Genomic DNA, 27,052 nt, shown 5'->3' with positions numbered 1-27,052 from the left:
CATGGCCCATGCTGTAAGGAAGCAGTTTATTCCTGTGAGGCCAAATCATGGTATAGAAGGTGAGGCCCAGGACAGGCAGAATGACAATGTAGAACAGTGATTCTCAACATTCCTAATGATGGGATCCTTTAATATAGTTTCTCATGTGGCAGTGACCCCCAACCATAAAATTATTCTTGTTGCTACTTCATAGCTGTAATTTTGCTACTGTTTTGAATCATAATGTAAATATTTCTGTTTTCTGATGGTCTTAGGTGACCCCTTTAGAAGGGTTGTTCATCCCCCAAAGGGAAACTCATATGTTGAGAACTGCTGGTGTAGAAAGTGAGGGAGCCAGGGACAGGCTGAATGATGGTTTGTCTAGAAGGTGAGGGAACAAGAGACAGGCCAAGTGACAATGTAAAAGGTAAAGCCCCAGGGCAGGCGAAGTGACAGTGTAGAAGGTGAGGTGAGGGAACAGGTCATGTCACAGTGCAGAAGGGGAGGAAACCAGGACTGGAACAGCAGATCTGGTTGCTATGCTGTCAGTGTGCCAGTGTTGCCACTGTGCCCCTCCTTAAGTCTGGTTCATGAGCATGTGTGTAGGTGTGTGCCCATGCAGAAGTGTGGTATGTCTGGACAGATGCCTTGGTGTGTGCATGGGTGCCTTCATGTGTGTACATACGTGTTTATTTATCAGCCTGTGTGCAGATATACAGTGCACATTTTGTATGCATATAGATGTATAGGCTTGTATATGTCTGAGTATATGGATCCATGAGAATTACATGCGTATTTTTATGTATAGGCATGTGGGAATTTACATTTTTGTTCAGATGCACAGGTGTGTATACATGAGTGTGTACAGACCCATAAACATAAACATATTTTAGTATATGTACAGGCATGTAAGTGTGTATGTGTGTGCACAGATACACAGATGTGTACCTATGTTAGTGTATATGTAAATTTTTAGGTTTGTGCCTGTGTGTGCTCAAATATACAAATACGTGCATATGCTTGTGTGTATGTACACATATAGGATTGTGCATGTGTATACATAGCAAAGGTATATGTATGTGTTTGTGTGTGTACTGATGCATATGTAGTTTTGTGTGGAAGAATCATTTGAGCCATCAGATTGAGGATCTCCTGTTGGAGAAGCCTTAGCTGCAGTGCCTGCCCTGTTAACCTTGGTCCCGGGGTAGCAGCCTTGCTCACTGTTGTTTTTGTCACAAAGCATTTCATCATTGAAGTGATACAGTGACTCTGCTTCTGACCCCAGATATAGTGACCTCTCATGAAAATGGCATCATGTGATACAGAGGCCTCACAGGGCACTTCCTAACATTTTACAGGTGGAAGTTCTTAACACAGAGGACTTTCTGGCCTGTCCTATATTTCTAGTCAGTTGAAGTTGTGAGGATTGGAAGAGCCTGGGTATGTGTCCTGGGGCCAGCCTCATAAAGTGGCACAAAATGGAGCCAGGTGCAGATGTGGCTTCTCCAGCTCTGGAGCCTAGAAACATTTCACTATGGCTTGGCACATACTTGTAAGTGGTACAAATCACTGGCTACTGTCAACCAGGTGGTTGGCTGGAGTCTCCATGTCTTTCTACCTCTGGGGCACTCACCTAGCCCTCTCAGGCTGGCTGCTGCTAGCATATACTCCCTTATTGTAGAAAAATTTATTAAATCAGAGCTTTTCGATTCACCTGGTCTAATTCCAAATAATTGGGACAAAGACCTGTTGATTTGTTCAATAAGCTTTAAGCACAATAACTGGGCAGGTCTCCTTTATGTTAATTTCTAGGCAAGTCTGACTACTTCTAGCCACATGCCCCAAGTTACTTGCCAACATTGGTCCTGTCTGGCTACATCTGCTCCATCAGGCCACATCCATCTCCATCTTCTTATTCTTCCTTCTTCTCCGCCTCGTGGTCCCTTTCTGAGACCCCAAACCCAGGAATGGAAGCCCTGCCTACCTCTCTTCTGCCCAGTTACAGGCTGTCCAGCCTTTTTATTAACCAATCAGAGATAATTAGGGAGCAAAGTTTACACAACATATATTAGTGTATATGAGAATGAACTCATCTGTACTGGAACCAGATCTTGGGGCCCAGAATTCAGCATCTGAATACATAGAGCACCAGGCCAACCTCTAACACTCCCCTGGACTTCCCCACTGGCTGCTTAAGTGGCACCTTTCCCACTAGCTGTTTAAGAGGCTAGCTACCTCCCTGACCACTCATCTGTCCTTTCCCCAAGTCCCTCCACAGTACGCCCACAGAGCTTGGGCTATGTGCTGGATGCATCCCCCCAGCATAAGCCAGGCTTTGCAGCCTTCCTTGCCTACCTCTTAAAAACCCACAGAGAGCAAGGCCTATAAGGAGAGGTGAGAAGTGTCTAGAAATCATTCTAGATGATTCTAGTTCCCTGGTTGGACATGAGAAGGATGGACTTTGCATTCTGCTTATCTCTGCTGGGCCTTATGTATGCACCAGAGAGTTTGTTACCCCAAGATGGAGTGGGCAAGTCTTGTAGACATCACTTTGTCCTTACCCTAGGTTGGTCCGTCCCCAGGAGCTGCACTGTGCCCAGGCTTTAAGATGAGCACGGGCCAGGAAGGCCCATTCTTTTCCTGGCCCTTTTACATTTTCTTTAGATGAGCATCTTTATTATACAAGTCAATCAGTTTGTAGATCTGTAGACTCAGGTCCTAAATACAGATGGTATCTAACTTCTGGTAGTTAAATTTAATGATTTTTTTTTAACTTTATGATAGCATGAGTGGTGAGCATTTGCTAGGAAATCTTTACTATAAGCTTTGGTCTTCCCTCAGCCTGTGATGGGTGGTGGGGTTCTTTTGAGGCTGGGTAGCTACAGCTCTCAGTGGCCACATGACCACCAGGAGAACAGCTCATATTACTTACTGTCACAGCACTGTGAGTTGAGGAACATATGCTTAAAGAAAACAGGTTTTATCCTGCTGTAACATTAAGGGTGGCTTGCTTTCCTTCCAAGGGCATGGCCAGGCAGGTGGAGGAGGGAACATGGACTCAGAATCAATCACCCTTCTAATGAGAAAGACAGAAATTAACATCTTCTAGACCCTGAGAAGCCGTGTCACACCCACAGTCTGGCCACTCTATCTCACTCTGCTGCTGGCTTTGTGACTAGTGTTTTCTAATTTTCAAACTAGTTTCCATGTTGAGTGCCCACTTCAGGTGATCTCAACAGGTGTATATATGCAAGTATGTGACTCTACCATAGTCTGCTGTGAAGCAGCCCATTGTCCCTCCCCTCCTGACTTCCCCGTCTGTGACCTGCCCTAAGTTAACCTGCTATATGTACTGCTGGACTTTTCAGTCTGTATGCCTGCTCTTCTATTACCTGGTTTGTCCTATGCTCACATCTAAAGCCCTCTTTCTCAGGCTGTCAGTGTTGCTGTGGATGCTGGCTTGGCTTAGACATTTTCCTATGTTTGGAAAAGTCAGTTGGCACTTAAGGACTTATCTGCTGGCTATTGTCTGTTGTTTTTTTCTTAAAAATTCTTACCTTGTAAAGTTACCTTTTGCAAATCTTGTGTCATCATGACTGCCTGGTCCTTCAATGAGAAGACTTTACTCAGTGTCAGAGCAGCAGATGTTTTCAAGTTCTCATGTGAATATTGTAGGAGATGGTAGGCCATTTAGATGAAAGAAAGCCCGTCTTATTGTCCCAAGAGCTCCTTTCTGAAGACTATCTTAAAATGTATTTGTGTGTGTGTGTGTGTGTGTGTGTGTGTGTGTGTGTGTGTGTGTGTGTATGTATATGTATATGTGTATTGCTACAGGTAGAATAAAGGTGAAACATTCTACCTCTGAGCTACATGTCCAGCCCCCTTTTAAAAAATCGTTTGAGACAGGGCCTTATTTAGTGGCCAATTTGTCTTTAAACTTGTTCTTGGACCAGAGGAGGCCTTGGAATTCCACTCTTTTGTCCATTCTACTAAGTAGTTGGTATTACAAGTCTATATAACCAGGCCTAGCTCAAGTGTGGGTCTCTTAGGGAATATGAAGGGATCAGGTTGCACAGGGCTGGTGACTGGGAAGGGCCACATATCTGCATCTGGTGACAGGACTCACCTGTGGTAGTAGAAGGGATACCGTGTCTGCGTAGCTTTCTCATCTGTAAAATGAGGATAAACTTCTTCAGTGCCTTAGGAACTGAGGACAGTGCTCCTGAGTCTGTGTGCATCCTTATCCTTGTCAATCACCTAGGGGACAGGCTGTACTCTGCTTAGTGCTAACCCTTCTGTCTTGTGTCTTGCAGCTGCCGGCACCCCTGAGCCCAGTGTTCCCGTGGAGCCTGAGCGTGGCCAGTGGGTGTGTAAGGTGTGCTCCAATACCTTCCTGGAGCTTCAGCTCCTGAACGGTAAGGAAAAGTGGTAAATGGGGAAGACAGATTATTGTGTTAAGCTTTTTCATCCCTGTTGGCATATGCTCATAGTTGTCAGGCTTTATATGTCTGCCCATTGCCCACAGTGAGTTTCTGCTTAGAGTTCCTCTCCTTGGCCTGAACCTCCTTACTGTCCTGCTGACCAGGCTCTGGATATGGTGGACACAAGCAAGGGTTAGAACCCATGACTGTCTCTTGTAGTCCTACCTATTTTCTGTATTTGTTAGTCTTCTCCTGTCTGTCTTTAGGACATCCTGTTACCTTAGGCTCTCTTACTAGTTGAAGGTAGCCAGGGAAAAATCTACTCCATTCCTTAGTTATACAGTATCCTGGGAGCTTCTCTGCTAGGCAGTAGAGAAAGATGCCAGTCTAATAAGCTACAAGGAAGCTAGGTATGAAAGCTATGACCTTTGTCACATGCAGAACATACTTAGGGGCCAAATCCCAAGGGAACCACTGGTTTGCAATTTTAAGGATGTGACAGAGATTGCTGGGTTTTGCTCTTGTAGCCTGAGTAAATCAGTGATTGGAATGTTCTGGAATCTATGAAAAGGTTCTTTTTAGGCAGATTTTAGCAACAGAAATGCTAATGTGAGCATTTGGGAGACATTTTGGTCACTAGGCCTGGCTCATTCATCTCCTGAGGATTATGGCCATCTGTTCTTATACTACTGGGCTATTCTCCTAATCTTGTTCTTAGCACTTTTATCCTCTGCCTGTGGAAAATCACCTGTGTTCATCACAGATAGGAACAGTGAGCAGCTGTCAGTTTCTTCTTTTTTTTTCCCCCTTCTTTTTACTTATTTTTTTAATATGTATGAGTGTTTTGCCTATGTGCATATCTATGGACCAACTGTGTGCAGTACCCATAGAAGCCAGAAGAGGGCAATTAGATCCCCTGGAACTGAAGTTACAGAGGGTTGGGAGCTATCATAGGTGCAGAGACATGAACCTTGGTCTCTGAGTAGCAAGAACTCTTAGCCACTTAGGCATCTCTCCAGCCCCATCTGCTGTTGCTCCAGGTTTCTTAAGAGTGCTGTGTTTGTGAAAGAACATACTCCTTAGATGAGATTGCAAGGCCCATCTATGGAAACCAGAAAGTGCAGGGATATTGTACAAGATATGGTCACTCAGCCTTAAAATAGCCAATAAAGGCTATTTGATTTGTTGGGTAATTTTTCTTGGTGACTATTTTTAGTTGAAGAAAAAGCTTCCCTTCACTTTGGTAGTAGAGCTAGACCAATGTTCCCAGATGCCAGTTCAGGGGAGTCCTCTTAGCATATACTTAGCCTGCCTTGTTGAGTCTCACAACAGTCTGTATAGCATTGATAGCATTTCCTGGGTAAACAGACTTAGGCTGAAGTAAATAGCCCACCTGCCCAGCCTGTGTAGTTGCACATGCTGGAGCCATGTTCAATGTAGGCAGTACTGCCCAGCTTCTACTACCAGGGGGTCATGGGGCTCTTCTGCAACCTTTGCCTGGGTGTCTGGTAGGTTACCTGATAGTTGAGGACTTGGTGGAAAGCTCATCACAAGAAGAGGAGTATGGAGCTGAGTCTGTGGGAAACTGGGCTGGGGTCAGAAGGAACCTTTTGTTCCCTGCAGACTGGCTTTGAGGACAATCCCAGAGCCAAATGACATGGCTTTGGTACACTAATCTATGGAGAACAGGCTTCATTGGGACATACTTTGTCCAGTAGGAGAATGTGACTCTATGATCCTCTATGTTAGCCGTGATCACACTAGGCCTGAAACTGCCTTCTGCAGAGCTTTGTCTGAGAGGCTTGCCTCAAGTGGGAAGGTGTGGCTTTGTTGTTTAGGCTCCAACCTATGGTGTCTGCCCTCTCTATGGTTGGCTAACTTCAAAACCAGATGAACTTGAACTAATTTCATGGATTTATTAATGATTGATCTTAGAACATACATGACTGTGGGCAGGTAAGGGTCAGCATGTGTCTTTTAAAATCAGACCTACCATGCAGAACACCAAGAGACCAACTGAGGTTGGAGAGCATGGAAAGCAAGGCTGTTGTTCTTTACCTTTCACCTGATGCTGTCATTTCCTGTGTTCTTTTGCTACTCCTGTCTCAGGAGGTCATTTAGGGGTATCTGATTAAACATGAGGCAATAGTGAATGTACTAGCCTTAATGCCCTCCTGGAATTCTACTCCACTTAAATACAAGGACAAAGAAAGGAGAAGTAGAGAGTATTGGACAAGATGGAAAAGTTGTAAGGATGTATTTGCAGCAGCATTAAGCTAGCAAGTCAGAGAAGCCGAAGCCAGCAGTGGGACACCCAAGAAACATGTCTGCTCCTGCAGGGTTTGAGGAGTGTCAGGAGCCTAATAGGAGAGCACAGAGAAGCACAGACTGTTGGCCTGCTTAGAACCCTGGCCTCCTGGTCTGCCCCAACCATGCCCTGGCCCCACACAGCTGCATCTCTGCTTCCATCAGCAGAATGTTGGGTCCACCCTTGGGGACCCCAAGGTATGTAGCACTGAGAACAGGGACTCACAGGGTCAGCTGTTGGAATTTGGGCAGCTTCAGACTTCTTCATTTTCTCCTCTTAGAGTGGTGGATCTGGCTCATGCCCCAGATAGGGAGGAAGGATTTCTCTATAGAAACTAACTAGGGAGCTGAAGTATCTCCCAGTGGGACTGCTCAACCCCTGACCATCCTGCAGAGTAAGACTGTAGATGCTGGAAGAAAATTGAACATGAGCAAGAGACCAAACAACTTGTCTGAGGAATCTGAAAACAACCCCCCAAAAAACCCTTCAAGCTGAAGTTGTCATTCAGGTGAGAGATGGCAATGTGGCCCTACATCCTTCAGGTAAGAGCAGGCCACTGTTGAAGAAATAAGGATGATTTCTTCAGGACACTGAAAATGAAAGCTGTGGTAATAGACGTCAAATTGATGGAAAAGTGCCCAAAAACACTTGGGAGAGTTTTTCATAAGGAGGAGCATATGGAGAACACTAACAGAAGAGATACAGAGACTGGAGGATGGTCTGAGACTGCAGGTGTCAGGAGTGCTCTGTAGGAGGAAGGGATAGGCAATAAGAATTAGTCAGTAGACAGTGGACTGGGGATATAGCTCAGTTAGTAGAATTCCAAACATCACAAGCCCTGAGGTCAATCCCCAGCATCCCCAAAACCAGACATGGTAGCACATGCCAGTAATCCCAGTCCTCAAAAGGCAAAGGCAGAGGGATCAGGAATTTAAAGTTATCCTCAACTACATATTAACTTTGGGTTATATGAGATCCTGTCTCAAAAATAAACCAGATAGATAGTCAGCATGAAAACACTAAAGGATGCAGGTTTACAACCTAGAAGGACCCAACAGGCAGTGATATGACGAATGACAAAGACCCACCTGTGCTATCATGGGACCTAATCAGAGGATTTAGAAAAAAACAAACTGTTGGATAGCCATTAAAAACAAGGGCACCGTTAAGGCAGGAAGGCCGACTTAGTCATTAGATTCTTCACTGTCAGCAACCTAATGAAGATATTTTTAAAAATCCAGAAATTTCCAAGCAGGGTCAAAAAACATCTAGTGAGGAGAACCCTAGAGTATGCAATCTCTCACCATCAGACTGCTTGATGAAGACACTGTCACCCACAATAACACTAGATTCCAGAGCCCAAATGTGTGGCTTCTGAGATCCCAGCACCTCTGTTGAGTTTTACAGTGCTGCCCTCCCCAAAGCAATGTGCATGTCTTCTACAAACAGGAAATAAGAAGAGAGTCCTTTTCAGGGAATGGGAGAAAGATATGCAGGGTACCAGCCCAATTTAGAGAGAGCAGAGGCCTCTGGGAAAAGCTGGTGCTACAATAAAAGGAGAAATCCAGAAGGTTTGACAGAGATTGAGAAAGGCAGGGAGTATACAGACTAGTAGCAGACATGGGACAATGAGTGATTGATAGAAGGTAAGGCTGTAATTAGCTCCAGGAGAAAGAATGCTAACCACAACTGCTTTGGGGCTCAACTGTGAATAGATCTTTATGGCCATCATCTTGTAAACACCAGTTGTTGGCTTACACCAAAAGTGTGATCTGAGTGTGTTGGTAGGATTGGGAGGAGTCTGAGGTCTAACAAGGAAACATGAATAGGAAAGCAGAATCTTTGTTTTAAATTGTCAGTGGACACTGTCAGATATAGTCAGGCCTCTATCTGTGGTATGCTCATGCCAGCACTCAAGCAGCTGTACACCACAAAACAACTTGGATGTGTCTGTACTGAATATGTACAGGATTTTTTTTCTTGTCATTATTCCCTGAATGTAGAGCAGTAACCATTCAGATAGCATTTTTACTGCATGTTGGTGTTTTGAGTGTTAATGTGTATGGCATGTGTGTTGTTTTTTGTAAATAGTGTGCCATTTTATGTAAGGGATTTGGGTGTTTGCAGGTTTTGATAGCTTTGGGTTCCTGGAACTATCCTCTGTAGGTGTGGATGGATGACTAGAAAATATAGATGAATGAATGGGCAGAATAGGGTAAGAGACTGCTGTTTTCTGTCATGAACCAATTACACAGTTATGAACCAACTCACACCTTTCTCACTGGACTTTTTAATCAGTGTAGTCTTTTCATATCAACAGCTTTGAGCTTCACTTATTCCTTACTGTATTTTCATTTTTAAAAATTGATTTCTGATGATTTGTCATGTTTTGTTTGTTTTGTGAAAGGGTTTCACGCAGTTCAGGCTGGCTCTGCACTTGCTTTGTAGCTGAGGATGACCTTGACTTCTGCTTCACTTCCTATAGGCGTGCCACCATGCCTGGTTCCTTTTTATGTTTTTTGTTGTTGTTGTTTTGTTTTTGTTGTTGTTTTGGTTTGGTTTGGTTCTTTTCTCAGTCTTAGGGTGAAAGCTTTACTCAGTTACAGTGACTTTCTTTAAAAGTCAGAAATATTATAAGAGTGTGGTTCATTTTAATTCTAGGTGTGGGGATATGGGGCAGCTTCAGACTGTCCATAGCAGCTGACTATGATTTGTGTTGTGCTCTAGCAGAGGCATGCTTTTGCCAGCTGCAGATAGTTTCTGCCATTGTGTGACGTTTGGAATTCTAGGAACTTTTCAGAGGGTATATAAATGCTAGGGCCCTGAGAGGAGGAATGGGTAGTTGTTGGTCATTCAGGGGGGTTAGTTGTGGTTTGTTAGTGCTCAAAGAAGAAACAAAAGGAAAGAAATTAAAGGATCTCTCTCCCTTTGCCCTCTATACTTCTTTCTCTCTCATCTAGTAATAGAAGATGAAACTGGGAGTTAAATGGTGGGAAAATGAAGAACCCACAAAGTAGCAAAGACCAGCTACACTCAGTCATTTTTAGGTTTTTTTTATTTTTTTAAATATAAGCACTGAAAATTTCCCTAAGAGCCATGCTAGCTCCGTTCCATATTTTATGCAACATTGCACCTAAATTCTCATGTACACCATAACATAGTCTAGAAATTCATAAAGCAAAGACTGAAAGCTGCATGAGGAGAAATTGTACTTCTCCTCGCATGGTAGATTTCTGTATCCATCAGAGCAGTTAGTAAATTAGACACAAATCACAAGGTCATAGATTTGATGGGCATGGTAGGCAGAGCTAGTGAGTGGCCTGTGTGAGTCCAGCAGCAGAGTTGGTATGCTTCTCATGCATTCTTAAAAGTATTTTTTTAATTTTATGTTTTGCTTGCATGTATATAGGTGTAAGGGTGTCAGATATCATGGAACTGGAATTACAGTTGTGAGGTGTTGTGTGGGTACTGGAAATTGAGCCCAGGTTTTCTAGGAGTGCAGCCAGTGCTCTTAACCATGTGGCCATCTTTTCACCCCCACTTATACATTTATTACTGATTTCTCAAACAGGGTCTTTCTTGGCCCTTCTGCTTTAACCTCCTAAGTGCTGGGACTGCAGGTATATAACAGTCACCACACCTGTTTACAAAGTGCTGGGCATCAGACCCAGAGCTTCATGTGAGTCAGGTGAACACTCAGCCGATTTCACTAATCCCTAGTACTAATCCCTAGCTCTCCTTATTTTGGACCTAAAGAGTCATACAGCTTCAGACATGTGTTTTTCCTGGTGGACTATAGCTGGGTGCTCTTTTTTTCTTCTTCATAGTTTAAGTTTTATTTTTCACTAGGCTATGAAGGGGTTTTGTTTCGTTTTTAGCTTGAATGGTATATATTTGTGCCATACACCTGCATTAGAGCTTTGGTTTTTATTATGGGTGTTATTTTATATCACCTGCCTTTCTTCTCTAAAACCTTAGAAGAGAGCACTGAGTTGGCTTAGCAGGTAAAGGTGTTTGCTACCAAGCCTGACCACTTGAGTTCAATCCCTAGAACCCAAAAGGTGGAAGGAGAGAACCAATCCCACAAGTACACAATGGCCTGAGCACAACTGCACATAAAATAAATAAGCATGAAAATAAATTAATCATAAGATCATCCTAGAGGAATCTTGCTACGAACCAGGCTTTATTGACTGGCTCAGAACCTGGGCCCTGTGTAAACTGTGCCTGGTCCAGAGTAGACTCAACTCTGTCTCCTAGTCCCCAGGCCTTGTGATGACATGATCCTGTCTTTACAGCCTGATGACCTGTGAGACCCTAGGACCTCTGATTTTACTCATGCTGTGTCCTTCATTTTGGTTTTATGTTCACTCTGTGATTGGCAGTCTTCTTTGCTTTAATACTCCTCAACCTGTATTCTCAGGATGTGTGTTCTGTTTTGCCTCATCTTCCCATTCATTTTCAGCTAGTGGGCTCAGTGTAAGCTTGTTCTGCTAGGTGCCAGATCATGTTAGCTTTCTCTCACAGGCCTGCTCCTTGGAGCCACCCATCTAGAATAGAGTTTCTAATGTGGGACAAATCATGGATAATGACTGCTTAGCTTGATACTGGTGCTGAATCAACTCACATTTGCAGAAGAAGGAACCAGTTCCAGGCACAGTGGTGCCTCTTTCATGTAGGTGTTTAGTCACTTCTTCTACCTGTCATCTGGTACCCTGTGACCCATTTACTCACTACCTCCCAAACTTGCTACCCTATGTGGCATCCTGCCTGCTTGCTTTTTTCTGGGTGGTCTTGGCTTTCTGTCAGCTGTAAATAAGCGAAGCCACTGTACTTTCTTGTAGGGTTTATAAAGAAATGTTTAATTGGGTGCTGGTGGAGCACACCTTTAATCCCAGCCTTGGGAGCTAGAGGCAGGCTGATCTCTGAATTTGAGGCCAGCGTGGTCTACAGAGAAAGTTTCAGGATAGCAAGGGCTTCACAGAGAAACCATGTTGAAAGAAAGAAAGAAAAGAAAGAAAAGAAAAAATGTTTACAGTGAGTGCTTTATGTAGTAGTACTCTATTGGTGCTTCCATCTTAGTGTGTCCCACTCTTATGGAAAAGTTAGAAAAATACAAACAATCAAGAAAGTAGGTCAGAGTTGCATGTGAATATGTACATGCACTTCTGGATTTATAGGCTGCCTCATAGTAACAGGAGGGGAGATGTGACCCAGTGGACAGAGTGCTTGCCTAACATGCAGGAAGCCCTGGATTTGAACCCTATTACTGCATAAAATGGGACATGGTGGCACTTGTCTAATCTTAGCAATTGAAGGTAGAGACAGAAGGATCAGAAGTTGAGGTTGGTCTGCGCTACATGACAGTCTTTAATACATAAACACAATTTAAACTGATCAGCCCCCATTTGAAAGTTGAAAATCTGAAGCACTATACATTTCTAAAGTTAGAGTCTACCATGATTTGGAGTTGTCTGGTCCTGAACATTTCAGATGAGGGAAACTCAGTCTGAAGCTGTATATGTGATGGATATTTTGCTTTAAAAACAATGAAGATGAAGTTGATTTTTGTTTGTTGATTGGTTTGTTTGAATCTGTGCAGAGGGCACAGTTGCAAACATACCAAAAAGCCAAAATGGTAAGGCAGGTGGTGAGCTGGCAGGAACTTGTTCTCCAACGGTGTCATCATCAGCCCTTCTCCTCTTGCAGAGCATCTCTTGGGCCACCTGGAGCAAGCCAAAAGCCTTCCTACAGGTGGCCAGCAACATGACGCAGGTTCTGAGAAGGAGCCTACTGCACCCAGGATGGAACCTCCCACAGCAACTGAGAGTAAGAGCATCCAGAATGTCCTGGTCACCAAAGAGCCAAAGAAAAAGCCTCGAAGGGGGAGGAAACCCAAAGTTTCCAGGGCTGAGCAGCCCCTGGTCATTATCAAAGAGAAGGAGCCTGCAGGTGAGAAGCTGGTGGGGCATGTGCTATCACGGGCTGTATGTTTTTCATCACCTTAGTTTCCTGGGGGACCATCTTGGCAGGAGGGCTCATGAAGTAGGAGCTTATATCCTCTGCAGTCCCTCAATCAGCTATTAAAGTGTGATTATCATGTAGAATCTTTTACACTAGCGTATTCTGTGAGTGTTCTGACCGCAGATCTTTAAAAATGGACACCTGGCTAGCCATTGTCTCATTAGGACTGGAGCCCTCAGTCTTGCTTTTTTCTGTTTTGTTTTGTTTTGTTTTCTGACACCGAATCCACAGTTGGCTTTAAGCTTAGCATGTAACCCAGGCTGACTTTAAACTCTTGATTCTAAGGACTCAGCCTTTTGAGGAGCTGGGCTGACACACCTGTGCCACAGTGCCTGGCTTGTGTCACAGGGGTGAGTCTTGTCCATGTCATGCCTGTCAGTTACAACTCTTTACTCCCTCATGTAAGTTCCCAGTATTTGTTGCCTACTGCTTATGGGTAGACATGTTGTTGGTCATGGCCCTGTTCTTTTTAAACATGTATGTATGTTTGTATGTATGTATGTATTTGTGTGTACACACACATATGTGTGTCAAACAGACCACAATATATACAAAAGCCAGACGATAACTTTGTAATTCTTTTTTAGCTCTATGAGGGTGGGGCTGGGCTTGCACAGTAGATATCTTTACCACTTAAAATGTTAGTTTTATTAAAAACAAAAGTCTTTGTAAAATTCCAAAATCTTTTTTTAACTATCAGTCTCTGAACTGTGGCAGCCCATAAAATCAAAATTAAGTTAAATACGTTCTTACTTTAAGAGGGAAGAACAGAGCACAGCCATAATCTGAACAGTATAAAACTAAACTAAACAGTGTAGATAACTCAACGTCTAATATCTGAGATGCACTCATGATCTTCTGAGCTCCTACAAAGGGCTTGAGTCACTTCACTGACTCTGTCCTCTGCAGCACACACAGCTTGTCTTCCAGGCTCTATTCTGTGGCTGTTGTTTTTGCATCTACAATATGCTGGAGTCTCTTGCTGCAGCTGGGCTGCACTTTCAGAAATAACCTTACCTGGGTTTTCTTCATGCCAAGCCTCAATTTATTCTCATAACCGCTTTAGTCCTGGGCCTTCAACTGCTGCTGAGTCTGCACCTTCACCAAGGACATTTTCTGGCCTCTCTCAATGTCAAGCCTCAGTTGTTCTTCATGATGCCTCTTCATGCCTTCAAAACCAGTACCACCTGCATGACTCTTAGACTACCCAAGTTCAGCTTACAACAACCTTTACTATCTGTGAAACACAACTTTTGTGTGCTGACTCAGAAAACACTTCCCAGAAGATTTCACCTCAGTGATGCTGGTCTCAATCACCACTAATTTCTTTGCTCCAGCTGACTACCATTAATTGTCCCAGTAAAGCAGAGGATTTTACTTCAGTGGTTCTGGTCTTGTTAATTACAGTTGATTCTTGAACCGCAGATTCTCAACACAAAATCGTAAAAAAGCCTTAATAAAATCTTCAAGGGCTCTCAAACTTCTTTCTGAAACTAGCCAGGCCTCCAACATCTGCATTACTCTCAACATTCTTATCTTCTAAACTCCCACAGAAAAGCTCACCAATCTTTGAATATTCCTCAATAGCTTTTCTAGCCCAAAATTCCAAAGTCCTTCCATAATCTTTCCCAAAACAACATGGTCAGGTCACAGCAATACCCCATGATCCTGGCATCCTGGCATCAGTTTCTATCCTAGTCAGGATTACTATTGCTGTACTGAAACACCATGAGCAAAGCAAATTGGGGAGGAAAAGTGTTTTTTTTTTTTTTGTTTTGTTTTTTGTTTTGTTTTTTTTTTTTTTTTTTGGCTTATAATTGCATATTACTATCTATCATTGAAGGAAGTCATGACAGGAACATAAGCATGGCAGGAACCAGGAGGAGAAGCTGATGCAGAGGCTATGGAAGCTGCTTACTGGCTTGCTTAGCCTGCTTTCTTACAGAACCTAGAAACACCAGTTCAGGGGCACCACTCACAGTGGGCTTGGCCCTCCCCATCAGTCACTAATTAAGACATCTGAATCTTATGGAAGCATAATTCTTAATTGAGATTCCTTCCTTTCAGATGACTCTAGCTTATATCAAGTTGACATAAAACTATCTAGCACACCACTGGAGCCATCTAATTGGGTTGAGCTTGTTCTTTGATTATGCAGAACCCCCAGCCTGTGTTACTGGCACTGGATGCTCTTTATTACACTTGCCATTGTGGAAATGAAAAGCAAGCTTGAAACTGAAAAGAGAGTAGAGGAGCAGCTTTCAAGGAACATTTCCCACTTTCTCTTTGACCAGTGCCTGTTCTCTGAACCATTTGGAAGTATCTGCACATGAGCAGGAGTAGTTTGAGCTCCCTGTGGGATTTCCTTGCCTCTCTAGATAGGAAAGGACAAAAGGAACTACTTCCAGGCTGTCACTTGCAATTGTTAATAGTAGGCAAAACCAGTGGCTCCTGAGAGGCGTTCACTGGCTGCTGATGGGAACAGATGCAGAGACCACAGCTAAACATTAAACAGAGAGAGTCCAAATTGGAGTTCTCTACAGGTTTCCTCCCCTTGGAACTTGGGGAACCCTTGGAGGAAATTGTAGGAGCCAGAGGGTTTGAGGACACAAGGAGAACACAGCCCATAGAACCAAATAAGTAGGACTCATAGGGGCTCACAGATATTGAAGCAGCAATCACTGAGCCTGCATGGGTCTGTGCCAGGTCCTCTGCATATCTGTTATGATTGTTAGTTTGGTGTTTTTGAAACTTCTAACAGTGGAAGTGGGGTTATCTTTGACTCTTTCACCTGCTCTTGAGGTCCTTTTCCTCCTACCGGGTTGCCTCGCCCAGCCTCAATGTGAGGGTCTGTGCCTTGTCTTATTGTATCTTGTTTTGCTGTGTTCAGGCGATATACTTGGGAGGCTGTTCTTTTCTGAAAAGAAATGAAGGAGGAGTGGATCTGGGGGAGTGGGTTGTGGGAGGGGGCTGGAAGGATTAGAGGGAAATGCAGTCACGGTGTGTTGAAAACATGGGAGATAGATGGATCAGATGTCCAAGGTCATCCTTGACTACATAGTAAGTTTGAGGCCAGCCCTGGCTACATGAGACCCAATTAAAAACAAACAAACAAACAAAAAAATGACAGTGGTTCAAATTTTCTTCTGTATAGTCTTCATTTCATTTTATCACATTTCTAATGTGACTCTAAATAAAATGTTCAACTCACCTTTGAACATCCTCAAGATGACTTGTCATACTTGTAAATCTGTCAAGAGTTCATTTAATAAGTTACAAGATCTAGCTGTATTTCCATCTGCTGTATATCAGTAGTGTCCTGGGAGTCAGGAGAGACTGAAATAGTGTGACGCTTGGGCATTACAAGGCATGGAGTATGGCTTTGGTTTGGACTAAAAACATAATACTTTCTTTATATACAAATAAACGTTTAAATTCTAAAATGTTCTATTTTTGTCCCTATTGCATCTAAACTCAGGATGTGCTTCCAGGGACAGTGCTTCTCCTGGCAGTATTACAATCTGTCTCCCACACTAGCACTGACCCTTTTGTCATACCCTTTTACACAGAGCACGTGGCAGAGATCATTACCGAGATCCCTCCAGATGAGCCTGTGAGTGCAACACCCGACGAACGGATAATGGAGTTAGTCTTGGGGAAGCTGGCCACCCCCACAAATGAGGTCAGCTCAGTGCCAAAGTAAGTCCTGATTGTACATGGCTGGTGCTTGGGGACGGAGCACAGGGAACAGCTAATTGGTACTGAAGGGAAAGTGCCTCTCACTTCTAATTCCCACAGCAGGTTTCAGCTCTTCTGGCCAAAAGTGTATGTCCTGAACCCCATGAGTTTCATAGTTTCATAGTTCATTCACTGTGAAAACTTTTTTTTCTTAAAACACACAAGACAGAATATTCACCATTACAACTCTTTAAGGACACAGGAGCAGAGCTATTATGGCTATTCATCTCCCAAGCCTTTATCTACCCAAACTGAATGTGCCCTTGGCACCCACTATTTTACTTCCTGTCTGCATGCATTTTTAGACTGTGTCCCTCATGTCAGCAGGGCACATTTTGCTCCTTACTTTTTATGAATGGCTTATTTTACTTAGCACATGTCCTTTTTTGTCATAGTGTGTGTCTGAATCTCCTCAGTAAGGCTCATGTTACACTGATGCATGTTCAAGCTTTGTCTGCTCTCTAGGGGGCCGAGGAGGTCCACCTCAGCTGCGAGCAGTGCTGCTCTGGTTCAGCAGTTGCTTGGATTTGAATTTTAGTCCGTTTCATACTTTGCTCTGCTTTCTTTTTGTGAGCAAGGGAAAGATGTGTTTATACTACAGTTATAATTCCCTGGTGAGTTTTTGCCCTGAAGTTGACTCAGCTGCTGGTGTTTTCTGTGCCCTTTGGAGTTGGCAGAATTCACCTGGTGAACCTGTGAAAATGTGGATGTGTTTATTATTTCTTTCCTGTATTACTACAAAGAGGATTTTAAGCACTTACCAGAAAAAGCACACTTGACAGGACGAAGAAGTGTTTAGAAGTCAGGTTCAGAGTCAACATAAAGCAGAGTAGAGCTGAGACCAAGTAAGGACAAGAACCACAGTCAGGGCTGCCTTGTTTGGAACACAGATGGAGCTCAGGCTTCCTGGTGGCCAGGGCTGAAGCAGGTGAGCTGCATAGCTGTTAGATAGTGCTGAAGCCAATGTGTGTGTGCCCATAGTGTCTTTGCTACCCGGGACTGGGTGACTCTTAAGTTCTGCCTTCCTTTTCCTTTGCTCATGGGCCAAGTGTAGCTGGGAAATGTGGCTGAGGATATTTTTAAGGTGATTATGATCAGAAACTTTTACTCTGAGAACTCAGCCACCATCTCTCCTTGACCAGCAGTTCCTCTCTTGGGCAGGTTCACACATCATCCAAGCAGCACCATTGCTCTCAAGAGGGGCTTGGTTCTGTCCAGCAGACATGGCATTCGGCGGAAGCTCGTACGGCAGCTGGGTGAGCATAAACGTATCCATCAGTGTGGCACCTGCAGCAAGGTCTTCCAGAACAGCAGCAACCTGAGCCGGCACGTGCGTTCGCACGGTGAGTGCGCGCACGGTGAGTGCCCGCCCAGCCCACAGGGCAGGGCCAGGAAAGTGTGTATCCATTGCTGGGTCCTTGCTGCAGAGCTGCTGCAAGGGGTGGCCCTGTGGCTGCCTGTCCCTTCCAGCATAGCGGTACCCCACTGAGGCAGACACCTCATGTTTCAGAGATAGAGTTCACCTTTCTAAGAAAGGCCAAAGCTTTGAATCTGCCTTCTGTTGGCTCATTCCTTAGGTGACAAGCTGTTTAAATGTGAGGAATGTTCAAAACTGTTCAGCAGAAAGGAAAGTTTAAAGCAACATGTCTCCTACAAGCACAGCCGAAATGAGGTAAATGGGCACTCAAACAACTGACTGAATAACTGTTTTCTAGAAGAGGAGCCATACTAGAGGGGAGTTCTCAGTTTCCAGAGGGAGGTTCCCCCACAGCCCCATGCATTACAAGCCCGGCTTAGGCCAATGCCCACAGAAACAGGGACAACATGGGGGAACACAGGTGGCTGGCATTTGGGGGCGTGCTTGCCTGAGTGTAGGGTTCTCTTTCTCAGACAGTTGGACAACAAGAGTATTCCTACCAGAACAGGGGAGGAAAACTGTTGGGTAGCCAGCCCTAGAAATTACTAGAACAGCACACACCAGGGTGGCACCTGTGTTGAGCTCATGTGGTCTTCCTTGCTGACAGTGTGCCCCTTTGCGCAGGTGGATGGTGAGTACCGCTACCGCTGTGGGAGCTGTGGGAAGACCTTCCGAATGGAGAGTGCGCTGGAGTTCCACAACTGTAGGACAGGTGAGGCCCCTATCTCAGCCACCTGCCCTCCATGTTAGGAGGAAGGGTCCCACTGGGCTGCTCAGGCATCTTCCTAATCTTCTTACCTCAAAGAATGTGAGGGATATTCAGAACTGTTCAGCCATTGAAGAAATCTAAAACAGCTTTCCTTTAGTCAAGAAAGGACAGGCTGTCTTATGTCAGTTCTCGGACCCTGTGTCTGAGGCCACCATGATGTAGGACCCTTATCCTTGCTAACAGGGTGAGCAGCAGTGTTGAGTTTGCTCTAGAAGTGTGTGTGAGAGAAAAATGCAAAGGCAAGGCTTAAGGTGGGTAAGGCCCACCTGGTTTGTTGGAGCTTTCTTCCCACCATCAGCCTTCTGCTCCTCTGTCCTCTGTTGGCACCCAGAGAGAGATTTTGTTGCCACTTGGCCCAGGTTGTTACATCTTGAGCCTGCTTCCACCTGCCACTCTCCAAAAGGAAAATGGAAGCCAAAAAAAAAAAAAAAGGTATGAGGTCAAAAGCTGCTGTGCTCTAAGCTGTCCATGGTAGAGGGACAGGGGGCCCAGGATGCTCTCAGACACTATCTTTTGGGCCAGTTTATAGCTGTCAAATGTAAGTAAACTGTGAAAGGCAGCAAGTAGGCCAAGGAGTGGCATCTCTGGGGCCTGGATGCCCTGTGCTCCAGAGAGGGAGCTCTGAGTTCAACAGTTCCTGGGATTTGGCCATGCAGCCAAGTTACCAGAGGAAATGTAGAGGGATAGTCACTGGGGGCCTTTGTGTTCTCCCTGTCTGTCTTTAGGATTCATAGAAAATCAGCAGGGGAGAGCAGTGACAGTTACCTTAGAGACCTATAAGGTCAGCCTGTGATCCTCTCTACTCCTGTTGTCATGCTTCTGCCCATGCTTGTGCCTACCTGTGGATATCAGAGTCTCTATTAATTTGTTCATTCTGTGTATGTGGCTGGTTTCTTCTTTCCTCAGCATGATGCCTTCCTCACTGTGATAAGACTGTTCTGATGGACAGAACAGGCAGGTTTTTGGAGGATGGCTGTCAGTGACATGGTCCACCTGCAGGAGCATGTACATAATTGCACCATCTGCAGCCTGTGCTCTCCACTGTCCTTTCTTGATGTGCCATGAGAATCTGGTCATGCTCCTATCTGTTCCCATTTGGTTCAGCATCAAGCAGACTCTGTTAACTGGAATTGGTGCCATTGTAGTTCCTCAAGAAGATGCAGAGTAGGGTGAACATATCACCAGCTTGATGTCAGTGATACATTGGAGACTGAAGAGCACTTGTTCCTACATAAGGGTTAATAATTTCTCTAGACAAGAGTGGAATAGAAAATGAAGACTTAGTCGTTGTACGTTGGTTAAAACTGTCACACCAGACACTTGTCCTTGTTATGTGGTCATGGCAGTATTGAACTGCAAGCATCTTCTCTTCTGATTTCAAGGATGGGAGCTGAGAGTGAAAATGAGCTGTTAGCTTTGAGATTCCATGGCAGCCTCTTTACATGTTCTTGTACCTTTTGCGGTATCAAGTTAGTGGAATGTGTATCCTCAGAGGATTTATACAAAGGGCTGGGGTGCTTCAAGTGTGTAGTGGGCAGGTATTTCTCCAGCCTACTCTGTCCCCTGTGTCACTCTTACCTATGCATTTGCTGTGCTGCCTTTGAACCTAAAGAGGACACTAACAGGTAGCAAGACCCAAGCCAAGGCCTCGAAATACAGCCTCCCATCAACTTGGTTCCCTAGCAGTCCACTCCTGTCAGGTGCCTGAACTTAGTAAAATATCAGTCCAAAACCTTATAGTGGAATATAGGGGTAGGGGGTGGATATTATTCTGAGGACTAGATTTCTAAGGGCTAGGTTCTTGTACTCAGGCTGTTATTGAGGTGTGATTGGTCAGGTTAGTTGACTGTGAAGGTGATCAGCACATAAAACAGTTGGAAGTAAGGTCTCCTTCCACATACTAGGGGGTGTTTGTAAGGGAGAACATGAGCGTCCAAGCCTATACTACTGCTTTCCATAGTTACAGGAAAGCATGGTGCTTGTAAGAGGAGCCATCCTGCTGTGGGGAAAGCAGTAGTGGGGCCACTGCTTCCTGGGCTGCCTTGCCCTCAGGTGGGGTCCCTCACTCACCCCTCCCTGCTGAAGGCCAGGCACATATCCCTGCCTTGTGTCTTTGTCCCCTTGGGAGGAAGAGATAAAGATGTCTGATTTTCTTTAGTTTTAGGTGGATTGACCTCTAGCTGGCTACACATTGAATCTCCTGAATGTAGCTAGAGACTTCCTGCAGCATAGGGCCTCGTTTCAGTAGTCCTACCAGTGGACCTTAGCATCAAGGGCATTGGCTTCTTGGCCACATCTTGGTTATTACAACTGACTAGGGGGTGGGGGGGTCACAGTTGAATCTAGTGGAATGTGTGGAATCCTGAGATGCTGTGTAACACCTCCCTAGGTCTAGGTAGCCCCTAAGCAGAATGACTTGCTCAGATATCAACAATGAATGCCTGACAAGTCACATCCCAAGGTATATGTACAGATTTCTCCACGGACAGGGGGACCAATATAGGTGCGTGGTGGATGGTGGCTCTTCTCCATGTAGACTAAGGGTTTTTATAGGAAAACATTTGCTGAGACTAGAGACATTCTGGTCTAGGGGCTTTTGCTCCTGGGAGAAGCAACAACATACTTGTCACCTGCTATCAAATGCATTTATATTCAGGAAAGAGCAAGTGATTCTGAGCGCTGGCCCCCAAGGAAGCAAGGCACCCAATGGATGTGGAGCGGGGACTGCAGGTAGCAGGCAGAGGGGACGGGCAGATGGTAGAGTAGACTTTCAGAGGCAGGAACTACAACTTGACTGCTGGCTTCCAGGAGGGACTTTGAAGTAGGGACCAGGATGCAGGGATGCTGACTTCTTGCAGTGTGAACATGTGTTTTTATGTGCTGTGTGTTGAATAGGGGTGGAGATAAGTGTGCATGCATACATGTGCATGTGTATTTCTGGTGTATACATTGAGTGAGTATGGAGCATGTGTTCACTAAAGGGAGGCCTAGGCCCAAGACAGTTCTTCTCAAAGGTAAAGAAGTTGAGGGTGTTGCTGAAGAGGATGCTATGAGGTAATTGGGCAGAGAAGAGACAGGCCAGACATTGGCACTGTGCTGGAGAAGTAGGTGGAACATGCTGAGGACACAAGGAGGCCATCCCTGAGTCTGAGGAAGCTTGTAGTGGATACAGATAGAAGGAGAGGAGCCTAGAGAGCTGTTCTGGTAGCTTTTCCCAGTGAGGAGAGCTATCATACCAGTATATATTTGTATGTCTAGCTGAGCACACATAGCTGATGAGCTCTGAGCCACAGTGCTCCACTTGTCTCCTACTTTTACTCTGCTGTTCACCCTGCTGAGGCGCACATGCTGGAGCCTGGTCAGGGATGATTTACCGCATGATGTATGTTTGTTTGCTCTCTGGACAGATGACAAGACGTTCCAATGTGAGATGTGTTTCAGATTCTTCTCCACCAACAGCAACCTCTCTAAGCACAAGAAGAAACACGGGGACAAGAAGTTTGCCTGTGAGGTCTGCAGTAAGATGTTCTACCGCAAGGATGTCATGCTGGACCACCAGAGGCGACACTTGGATGGTGAGCCTGGGGCCTGAGATGCCTGCCTTCTGACCTAGTGATCCTCTTTCAGGATCCTGAGGGTCCTAGGATGGAATTAACAGTCCTGTGAGCAGAGAGAAGTGTTGGGGAAAGTGAGGAACAAATAATCACAGATAGACTGCTGTCAGACAGTTATTTGAAGTATTTATTTATTTGTTTAGTGTGCATTGGTGCTTTGACTATGTATGTCTAAGTGAGCATGACAGATCCTTTGGAACAGGAGTTAGAGAGAGTTAAGAACTACTGGGAATTGAACCTGGGTCCTCTGGAAGTCAGTGCTTTTAACCACTGAGCCATCTCTCCACCCCCTTGAAGTATTTCTTTAGACAACTTTTTATATACTGTGAAGAATGATTTTAGTATGATGGGGGGGGTATAAGAAAGGTCGGTATGGTGTCCTGCATACAGCAGGTTCAGCTGTGAAAAGGAAATGGAGCGTGCTGGTGGGTACTGTGGGTGGTGGCCATCAGTCTACACAGTAGGTTATTTGAGATCAGAGAATGATCCTGTAGAGTCCGCTCTCTCTACCCATGTGAGGCAGCAGCAGGGTAGAATGAGAAGTGAAACAGAGGTTAAATCACCATTCTGATACAGGCTATCTTTATTTGCCTGCTAAGAGTCACAGCCCCTTTGTCAGTAACACTCAACTGACAGAAACACACTTTGATTAGTGTTTGAAAACACTATTTACAGAACATTCAGGCTGTGTAGAAGAAGACATAACTGTCAGATACATGCACATGAGTTTCTGAAAACAAGACCAGGTCACATCCCTAGTAAGTTCTTGTGCTTGGCTTCCTCTCTCCCTACCTCAGTTCCCTATCAGTTCATAAAGACCTACAGCATGGTCCCATGAGATTCTTAGGTCCTATGTACTCTAGGCCCTACCTAGCCCCCAAGAACCATAGGCAAGTCACTGTACCTTAGTTTTTCTGCTTGCCTTAGATTTTCTGCTTGTACAGTAGAGGTAATAATTGTCCCTCTTGAGGTCAATGTCATGGTCAGACCTTACTAAATTTACCATAAGATTCTGTCAGGCCCAAAACAAAGCAGTTGTTCAGAATCAAGAATGCTGTAGGCCCTGCCGGAAGCTACTGCTTTCTGTGACGAACCTAGCCAGTCACATATGACCCACACCATTGCTGTGGCAGCAGCTCACTGCTCTGGAAGCTAAGAATACCCCTAGCCTCAGATTCACTGCCTGCTGTGCTTCACAGTCTTAGGACCCTGGAGTCAGCCTGTTGCTGATGCCCAGGTTGCCAGCTCCATGTCGATGTCAGATTATTTAGAAATGCTCAGAAAAGACACCTGGTTTCTTTCTTTTGTTTAGAGATTGCCTATTTCACATGAATTTGGTTGGCTGGTTGGTTGGTTGGTTAGTTAGTTGGTTAGATAGAGTCTTGTTATATTGCCCAAGGTGGCCCTGAATCCATGGGCTCAAACAATACCCCACCAGACTCTTGCATATCTAGTACCACAATAGTTTCTGCATAGTTCCCAGGCAGTTCTGGAATCTGACATGTGCTGTATGGCCTCACACTTCCCATCTGGTCTGGGATTTCAGGTGTGCGGCGGGTGAAAAGAGAAGACTTGGAGGCCAGTGGGGAAAGCCTGGTTCGTTACAAGAAGGAACCTTCTGGATGCCCAGTGTGTGGCAAGGTAATGTGTGGCTGGTGTTGGATGCCAAGTCCTCACTCTGTTAAGCTCAAGATCAGAGCTTTATACAAGGAACATTGTCCAGGAAACTTGTAGACATGCCCAGCCCACAGCCAGTAGTCCCCTTGTACCCCTAGATACCTGTGAATACAGTCCAGCACAAAATCATACATTTAAGACATAACACATGTCCTGGTTAGGTTTATGTTGCTGTAGTAAACCATGACCGGAAAAAAACTTGAAGGGGAAAGAGTTGCTTATAGTCCATCAGGAAGAGAGGTCAGGGTAGAAACTCAATCAGGAACTGGAGGCAGGAAGCCATGAAGGAGTGCTGCTTAGTAGCTTATTCTCCATGGCTTGCTCAGTTTGGTTTCTTATGGCACCCAGGACCACCAACCTAGGGGTGGTGGCACTGCCCACAGTGAGCTGGAGCCTCTCATCAGTAATTATCAAGAAAGTACCCCCGCAGACTTGCCTATAGGTCAATCTTGTTCCCTCTTCCTAGATGACTCTTAGCTTATATCAAATTGACCAGAAAACTAACCACCACAATGAGGCTTCTATTTTTGGCTTTCAGTTCTACTGTATAATTCTTAAGTGTCAACTCTGTAGACAATACCATGTTTCAGCATCAAATCATTAGATGCACCTGCTAGGGCAACAGTGTTCAGGGACTACCAATGTGCACCACTTTTTTTTAAACTGAAGTGTCCCTCAGGTTGCACATTTGACATTTTGGTCTCTGCTACCTGGGATGGGTTTACTGTTAATCTGCTGAGAAATGTTTAGTTTTTGGTTTTTGTGGTTTGGGTCCCATTTGACACTGTGGGACATGCTATCCTCGTGAGTGTCTGGACCTTGCCTTCATATCCACATTGAAGAGACACGATGCCCTGGAGCTTTATGCTGTCTGTGCTGGCCACCCCTGCTCAGTAGCTAAGTAGTATTTTCTAAGTTAGGGATAGCCTACCCCATGGAGATCAAGGTCAGTGTGTGGATGCTAGGTATTCTTGCCTAGAAAGCCTGTGCTGTTTTGTAGGTGCCTCCACATGAGCTACCTTGGCCTTGGATTATGTCTGTAGTACAGGCATCTGGGTCTCCCAGTCCCCCCTCCCCTGCCATATATACATTGTCCCATTTTTGAAACATAAGCACCTGTCCTCAAATGGAAATGCCTACTAGCTGTGCCCCCAGAGGAATGGAAGCCATGTCCTTTACTGCACAGAGCTCATTCTGGAGAACACAGGTTCTAGAAAGTGTTCTGTAGTATGCAAGTGCACACTTGGGATATAAGTTCTCCTGTACATGGGCAGCCTCAGGTGTTGTTTAGAGGAGGAGTCACTGCTGAGCCTGTCACAGCTACACAAAGGAGCTACTGGCATAGGGTAACATTGGCACCTGGGCACCACCACACTGGGGAACCCAGCTCCTCATGACTGTCTACTCCTGACAGTGAGCACGTAGCAGCACTGCCAGATCCAGTGATGCCTTCTAGAGGAAATGATAAAATGTGCTTTCATACTTGCTGGTTTCCTTCAACCCACAGAGCAAGCCAAAGCCTGTGGCTCAGCAGAGTAGTAGAGCCATGTGGGGCTTCCAACCTTAAAATGTGGGTTTGTGCATGGACAGGGAGGTGGGGCCCATGGCAATGGATAAGTAGGCTCATCCTACTTATGGGTAGTTTTCCTCATCTGAGGAAAGCCCTGTCATTGATTGGATGCTGTGTAATCAGTGGGGCTCCTGGGACTCTTGGTGATGGTTGCATATCTGCCTTTAGACCACATGTTCCCAGCCCCAGCTCAGGCGTGGCTGTTAAGTGGCTCCCAGAGGACTAGTGTGGATACATGAGTGAATCTGCATCCATCTCTCTAGGCTAGAAACAGAAAGCAATATGAAACAGTACTCAAACTGGGTTGAGTGTCTTCTTTGAGAAAATTGCGAGTATATCTGCATGGCTCCTCAGTAGGCTCTGTGCCAGTGAACTGTTTAACTCAGCAGAAACACTCTGCTACACTCCCATTGGAGCAGACTGGAAACAGTGTGTCCTCTGTTGTGGCATAGTGGATATCTAAATCATTATAAGTCTAGGACGTGACAGGTATTGTAGACCAGCTTGTCCTGTGGGCCATAGGGTTAGCTCATGCGAATGTCTAACAGCCTCACCCTCACTGCCCTGGTTCCCTGTCCCCAGGTGTTCTCTTGCCGGAGTAACATGAACAAGCACCTGCTGACCCACGGTGACAAGAAGTACACCTGTGAGATCTGTGGACGCAAGTTCTTCCGAGTGGATGTACTCAGGGACCACATCCACGTCCACTTCAAGGTGCAGGCCCCATGCAGGTGGCACTCAGGGACCTGGCCCAGCCTAGGGCAGTGTCTATGTTAGCTTTTATGTTCCAACAAAGCACAGATGACTATATTTAACAGTATATTTAATCAGACTATATTTAACAGTTCTGGAGCTGGCAGTTCAAGATAGAGGTGCTCGAATGTTCACTGTCCGCTGAAGGGTTCCTCATTCATCCATCACCTTCTTGCTGTGTCCTCACACAGTGGAGGGATGAGAATGTTTCTGCCTTTTAAAGGTTCTAATTCCACTCATGGGTATCTGACTTTACCATTCCCCAAGAGGCCTACTTTCTCACATTGTCACCTTAGGGGTGAAGTTTTTTTTGTTGTTGGTGGTGGTGATTTGTTTATTGTTTGTGTTTTTGTTTTGTTTTTTGAGACAGGGTTTCTCTGTGTAGCCTTGGCTGTCCTGGACTCGATTTGTAGACCAGCCTTGCCTGCCTCTGCCTCCAGAGTGCTGGTATTAAAGGCATGCACCACCACCGCGCAGCTCTTAGGGGTGAAGTTTTAACACACGGACACTGCTGCCTTGTTCCGTAGTTGTCAGTATGGCCCCTGGCAGGCTCTTCATAGAGACTTCCACTATCACACTTGGTTTCCATCTGTAGGTCCTGAACAGAGGTTCTCCCTGTGTGGGGCCTGACAGATTACTTTTACTTGGGCCTTTCCCAGGAGAATGGATGTAAGGAGGGTGGTAGTCTGCTGCCTTCCAGTCTTTAGGAAAAGAAGAGCTGTGCAAGAGCCCCAGGGTATAGAGAACTGGGTGTGAGGAGAGATGGGTGAAGCACCTAAGTC

General features: G+C 45.2%; 1 protein-coding gene across 6 annotated transcripts in view; it reads left to right on the top strand.

Moving 5' to 3' along the window:
• Positions 1-27,052, top strand: part of Prdm15 (PR/SET domain 15) — a 59,522-nt gene that overhangs the window by 17,386 nt on the left and 15,084 nt on the right. For 2 of the 6 annotated variants that reach the window (XM_060370846.1, XM_060370845.1), the window contains exons 6-14: positions 4,293-4,394; positions 12,418-12,660; positions 16,302-16,431; positions 17,632-17,726; positions 18,048-18,142; positions 18,512-18,599; positions 22,064-22,231; positions 23,817-23,911; positions 26,100-26,231. In XM_060370846.1, the coding sequence (XP_060226829.1) occupies positions 4,293-4,394; positions 12,418-12,660; positions 16,302-16,431; positions 17,632-17,726; positions 18,048-18,142; positions 18,512-18,599; positions 22,064-22,231; positions 23,817-23,911; positions 26,100-26,231 (1,148 nt within the window). Of the gene's footprint in view, positions 1-4,292; positions 4,395-12,417; positions 12,661-16,301; positions 16,432-17,631; positions 17,829-18,047; positions 18,143-18,511; positions 18,600-22,063; positions 22,232-23,816; positions 23,912-26,099; positions 26,232-27,052 lie in introns of all 6 variants that reach the window. The other 4 variants (XM_060370844.1, XM_021657366.2, XM_021657364.2 and 1 more) reach the window with 2 other exon arrangements.

This window comes from Meriones unguiculatus, chromosome 17 (assembly GCF_030254825.1).
Source record: "Meriones unguiculatus strain TT.TT164.6M chromosome 17, Bangor_MerUng_6.1, whole genome shotgun sequence".
NCBI lineage: Eukaryota > Metazoa > Chordata > Mammalia > Rodentia > Muridae > Meriones > Meriones unguiculatus.
The sequence above is the reverse complement of the archived record's forward strand: the minus strand, read 5'-3'. Positions and strand labels throughout refer to the sequence as shown.